The sequence below is a fragment of the Stegostoma tigrinum genome, chromosome 20 (genome assembly GCF_030684315.1).
Source record: "Stegostoma tigrinum isolate sSteTig4 chromosome 20, sSteTig4.hap1, whole genome shotgun sequence".
Classification (NCBI taxonomy): Eukaryota; Metazoa; Chordata; class Chondrichthyes; order Orectolobiformes; family Stegostomatidae; genus Stegostoma; species Stegostoma tigrinum.
This window is the reverse complement of record NC_081373.1, coordinates 1,836,158-1,841,841: the sequence shown is the minus strand read 5'-3', so window position 1 is coordinate 1,841,841 and position 5,684 is coordinate 1,836,158. Positions and strand designations below refer to the sequence as shown.

The window sequence follows — 5,684 nt, the reverse complement described above, 5'->3', positions numbered from 1 at the left end:
GAGGAGGGGTGTTAAAATAAAGGTGAGGAGAGTGAGGGAGGGAGGGAGGGGGTGGAAATGAGGGAGAGGGGAGAGTGAGGGAGGAGGAAGGGAGAGTGAAGGAGAGGGGGAGAGTGAGGGAGGGGGAGAGTGAGGTGGGGGGGAAGAAGGGCCGGGTCATCACCCCCCCCCCCCAAACACTCCTGTGGAGCTGGGCGGCCACGTGGTACCCTGACGAATACTGCCCAGCAACAAGGCGGCGGGACGCGGGCGGGCTCTATATAAAGGCGGGCTCAGGGCAGCGAGTCTCTCAGCTCTCACTGTCTGTGTGTCCCCCTGTGTGTCCCCCTGTGTGTCCCGGACCACGCTCACGCTGGAAGCGGCAGCAGCCTCTGCCTGAGAAGGGAAACTTTCCGGAGCCCCCCGGGTCCCGGGGCAGGGACACTACCACTATCCCCCCACCGCACCCTGGAGCCCGTGGCCGCTGACGGGAGGAGGGGTGGGGGGCGCTGATCGACCAGGAGGTGCACGCCGCCCGGAGCTGATGCTTTTGCAGCGGGACACGGTGGAGCTGGGAGCCGAGCCCGGGGGCTCTGGGTGCGGGGTCGGGGCCGCGGGAGGCTGCGGGAACGGCTCGGAGCCCCTCGCCTACTCGGTGCGGGAGGCAGTGGCCCTGAGCTCCGTGGTGGGTCTATTGATGGCACTCACCATCTTCGGTAATGTCCTGGTCATCATCGCCGTGTTCACCAGCCGCGCTCTACGGGCTCCTCAGAACCTCTTCCTGGTATCACTGGCCACCGCGGACATTCTGGTCGCCACGCTGGTAATGCCCTTTTCTCTGGCCAAGGAGCTCATGGGTTACTGGTACTTTGGGCGCCTGTGGTGCCAGGTCCACCTGGCTGTTGATGTCCTGTTTTGTACCGCGTCCATCGCCCATCTGTGCGCCATCAGCCTGGACCGTTACTGGTCCATCAGCCAAGCGATCGAGTACAACCTGAAGAGGACCCCCCGCAGGATCAAGGGGATCATTGTGATCGTGTGGGTCATCGCTGCTGCCATCTCCTGTCCCCCCCTCATTACCAACATCAGTACCAACCAGAGCCAAGAGCCTGGGACCTGCCACATTAATGACCAGGTCTGGTACATTATCTCATCGTGTATCGGCTCCTTCTTCGCTCCGTGTATCATCATGATCCTGGTCTATGTCCGGATCTACCAGATCGCCAAGTTCAGGAGCCGGGGCCGCCCCGGGGACATTCCCAACGGCCTGAACCAGCCGCCATCGCCCCCCGGAGCCCCGGAACCGGGCCAACACAACGGCGGAGACGGGCACCGGGTCCTGGCCGAGGTGGAAGACTCCTCATCCTCGGAGCAGCCGCCCTGCCCCGCTTTAGCCCCTTCGCCGTCCCCGGCCACCCACCGCCAACACTGCCACCCACCGCAGCCGCAACACACCGCCCCGAGCCCGGCCAAGGCCACGGGCCAGGTCCGGTGTGTAGACGGCCGGCCGGTCAGTAGCCTGGTCCCCCGGAGCCGCTGGAAGGGCCGCCAGAACCGGGAGAAGCGCTTCACCTTCGTGCTGGCCGTGGTGATCGGAGTGTTCGTCCTGTGCTGGTTCCCGTTTTTCTTCACCTACTCCCTAACCGCCATCTGCCCCAAGCTCTGCCCGGTCCCGGAGAAACTCTTCAAATTCTTTTTCTGGATGGGTTACTGTAACAGCTCGGTGAACCCTCTCATCTACACCGTCTTCAACCAGGACTTCAGGAAGGCCTTCAAAAAGATTCTGTGCAGGGCTCAGCGCCGCGGCCAGAAACTCTGACACACCGTGACTGTACCCCGGGGGAACTGAACTGTTCAAACCCCGGGTCACCAGCCAAACTGTGCCGCCAATACTAAAGAAATGTGACTTTCATCTCCGAATTAACGGCAACTTCGTGTTTATTTTGCATTGAAGTCAGTTCTGTAACGCGAGCACTGCTGGATACACGGTGCATACAGAGGGACGGAGCGGCTGGCAGGGCAGGGGGCGCTCGGACTAGACCACCCTCCCCGAGCTGTCCTTTCACATCCCCACCCCCCACTCCTTCCCAACATCCCCGTCCCAGGACCGGATCCCCCTTACTCTAGATTCTTCCCCCCTGTCCTCCGCCCTATGCCCCCTCCAACCCGTCCCACACCTCCCCACGCTCCTGCTTCTCTCCCTGTCCCGGGTCTGGGGTGACCACAGCTGCTTCAGTTTCCGAATCTGGCCCCTTATGAAGGGACACCTGGCGTGTCTGCTCCTGCTGGTCAAAACTACCCCCAAAGCAAGGATTTCAGAAAAAAAATGGCGTGTTTTGTTTAGGAGCGTTTACAAAGAGAGGGCTTAACCCGATGGAAGGGCATCAAACCTGCCTCAGAATGATCCCGGGATATTTCTCATTGTATACCGGCCCCCGGTAAATGTCCACCGAGCAAATCACCGCCGCATATTCCTGGTCACCGCCTGGGAGGGATGTGGGTGCACAGCAGAATTCACCAGGAGGTTCCCTGGCATGGAGAGGTTTAGAGAGACGGGGACAGGCAAAGCAGTCGTTTTGGAACAGAGACGGCTGAGGGGGATCTGATTGAGGTGTACAAAGTTTGAGGAGCATAGGAAGGTTAGATACGGAGAAACCCTGCCCCTTTTTGGGGGGAGAGGAGTGGGTGAGGGTCTGGGTGGGTTAAGTAGCCGGGATGTATGCTTTTAAGGAGCAGGAGATTAGAGGGAAAAATATACGGAGCGTTTAAGAACAATTTAAATCAAGTTCTGAAAAGCGATGTGAGATTGCAATCGATATGAATGTTTGATGACCAGAACGGACATGTGCCGGAGAAAAAAAAACTATTTTCAAAATTCCTACCAATTAACAACGTTTTCCTGCCCAGTTCAAATTCAGAACTGGAACGAAGAATTTCTCAAATCCTTCTGAGTTTCTGAGTCGCCTATTCACTTTAGCTGCATGTTATTGTCAAATATCGAAAACTGATTTTAAAACGATTATTTGAAGGACACCCGGAATAAAATAGCAACTGGAATAGCCCCATGTGAGTGTTGTCAAAGAGCCCCCACCCCATCTTTGACCTTGTTCTGGGGATAGTCAGATCACAGAGATACCGAATATTGTCTGTTAAATAATATGTTCACCGCGTTTTAGAATTGTCGACTATGTTTGTAACGGAGTCTGGGAACATTTTAAGTTTTTGCCGGGAACAGTGTGTCAACATTTCAGCTGGTTTCCCGTCTCCAGCTCGGAATTATCTCATAAAAAATGTTCGAATGAAATTCACACCAGCTTTCGCTAATTAATAAGCAGCATTTATTTCCCACATTGTCTCACTTACGGAGATTTCTCAGGCAGGCGATATGTGTGAATAACAAGTCGGAGCTATATGGCGAGGCTGAATAGTCTGAGGCTATTTTCCCTGGAGCGTTCCTGACCTTATAGAGGTTTATAAAATCATGAGGGGCATGGATAGGGTAAGTAGACAAAGTATTTTCCCCAGAGTGGGGGAGTCCCAAACTAGAGAGGCGTAGGTTTAAGGTGAGAGGAGAGTGATTTAAAAGGGACGTAAGGGGCAACTTTTTCTCACAGAGGGCGGTGCGTGTATGGAGTGAGCTGTGAGTGGAAGTGGTGGAAGCTGGTACAATTACATTTAAAACACAAATAGACGGGTATTGAATAGAAAGGGGTTAGAGGGATATGGGCCAAATGCTGGCAAATGCGTCTAGATTAAGTTAGGATATCTGCTTAGTATGGAAAAGTTGGATTGGAGGGTCTCCTGCCATGCTGTACAGCTCTATGACTCTATGACACAGTTGCTGTTCATGAGCTGGTTGGGAGCACTATTTTTGGTAATGTTAAATGAAAGTGGATCTAAACAGAACTTTCTGCAGTTCGTGGTAATACCACAGGTAATCACAATTTCAAATGTTCTCAGAGGCAGATATTGCTTTAGTTTAATATTTAAAGAATTGCCCATTAAATGCAGGCCTTTTCATAATTGCACTGACATAGCAGCCTGGAACATTTACCAAAATGCTGGAGCTGCTCTAAAACCCACAGTCTCCTAAAGTAGGGGAGTTCTATCTTCTCAGCACATGTAAGACCTTAATTAAATATCATTTCAAACCAAGGGAATGTTACAGCACTAGGAGAGACATTTGGAGGCTGAAAGTGAGACGGATCACCGCAAAGATAATTCCTGTCTTGAATTCTGAACAGGAAGGCATATTTAAAACTTGGCTCGATTTGAGCTTTGCAGAGTTTATTGAAAAGGAATAAAGTAAATGGTTTATCAGTAACTCCTAGAGGCAGTTTAAACAATAGAGGACATACAAAGGTAGTGCCTGAAGTGCAAGTAGACAATAGGCAATAGGTGCTGGAGTAGGCGATTCGGCCCTTCGAGCCAGCACCACCATTCATTATGATCATGGCTGATCATCCACAATCAGTATCCTGTTCCTGCCTTATCCCCATAACCCTTGATCCCACTATCTTTAAGATAGTAAATAGTGAAGCCAAGAGTATTTGTCCACAAGAAAATTAAAATATAGTTCAAATGTCTTTATTTGGAGATGGGCATTAATTAAGAGGTTTTATCACAAAATGAATTTCTAAATTATTTTTGCTAACATTTTACATACAGGTGACAGTAGCAATGTTAATAATATTGCAGAGACAAGCAGACAACGAGACTGGTCTGGCTAACAGTTATACAGTTGGGGTGGCACGGTGGCTCAGCGGTTAGCACTGCAGCCTCACAGCACCAGGGACCCAGGTTTTGATTCCACCCTCGGGTGACTGTCTGTGTGGAGTTTGCACTTTCTCCCCGTGTCTGTGTGGGTTTCCTCCAGGTGCTCCAGTTTCCTCCCACAGTCCAAAGCTGTGCAGGCTCGGTGGATTGGCCATGCTAAATTGTCATTGTGTTCAGGGATGTGTAGATTAGGTGGGTTACAGGGGGAAGGATCTGGATGGGATGCTCTGAGGTTTGGTGTGGACTTGTTGGGCTGAAGGGGCCTGTTTCCATACTGTAGGGATTCTATGATAAATAATGCAATTTCTATCATCACATTCTACAATAAATACAGTTGAGTTTGTGCTTTTTGATTTGATTTATTGTTACATGTACTGAGATGCAGTGAAAAGTGTTGGTTTGTGTGCTGTGCAGGCAGAGCGTGTCATACAAAGTGCATCAGGGTAACAGAACAGTGAATATAGTGTTCCAACTATAGAGAAGGTGCAGAGAGAGAGATCAGAATTAACTTTTGAGTGATTTGTTCAAAAGTCCGATAGCAGTGGGGAAGAAACAGTCCTTGAATCCATTTGTATGTGCATTCAAACTTCTATATCTTCTGCTTGGTAGAAGAGGGTGGAAGAGAGTATAACTGGGGTGGGAGCTGCCTTTGATTGTGTTGGTCGCTTTCCTGAGGCAGCGAGATGTGTAGTTGGAATAATCTTTGGAATATCCAATGGAATAATCAGCTCTCTATTTGATTCCATATCAATAATTAATTCTCTTACTGTCTCTTTATAATTTCTCCTTTCCTACCTGAGTGTATTGAATTTAGTGCAAAAAAAAGTTACATTATTTATTAGTTTTTGTTTTGTTGCTACAGAAGTAGTAAAGAAATATGAAAGGCCTATCTGGTGTATTCCACAGGAGTCCACTGTCTATCAAATGCA

At 50.4% G+C, this 5,684-nt stretch overlaps 1 protein-coding gene across 1 annotated transcript; it reads left to right on the top strand.

Annotated features, from left to right (window-relative positions):
- Positions 1–307: 307 nt before the first annotated feature.
- On the top strand, positions 308–3,292 carry adra2a (adrenoceptor alpha 2A). Its single transcript, XM_048551096.1, has one exon. The coding sequence runs from the start codon at positions 524–526 to the stop codon at positions 1,796–1,798; it is 1,275 nt and encodes a 424-aa protein (XP_048407053.1). The 5' UTR covers positions 308–523; the 3' UTR covers positions 1,799–3,292.
- Positions 3,293–5,684: the final 2,392 nt, after the last annotated feature.

Bases quoted from the DNA above. Each gene is read 5' to 3' on its own strand.
- adra2a (XM_048551096.1), top strand. From the start codon at position 524: ATGCTTTTGCAGCGGGACACGGTGGAGCTGGGAGCCGAGCCCGGGGGC.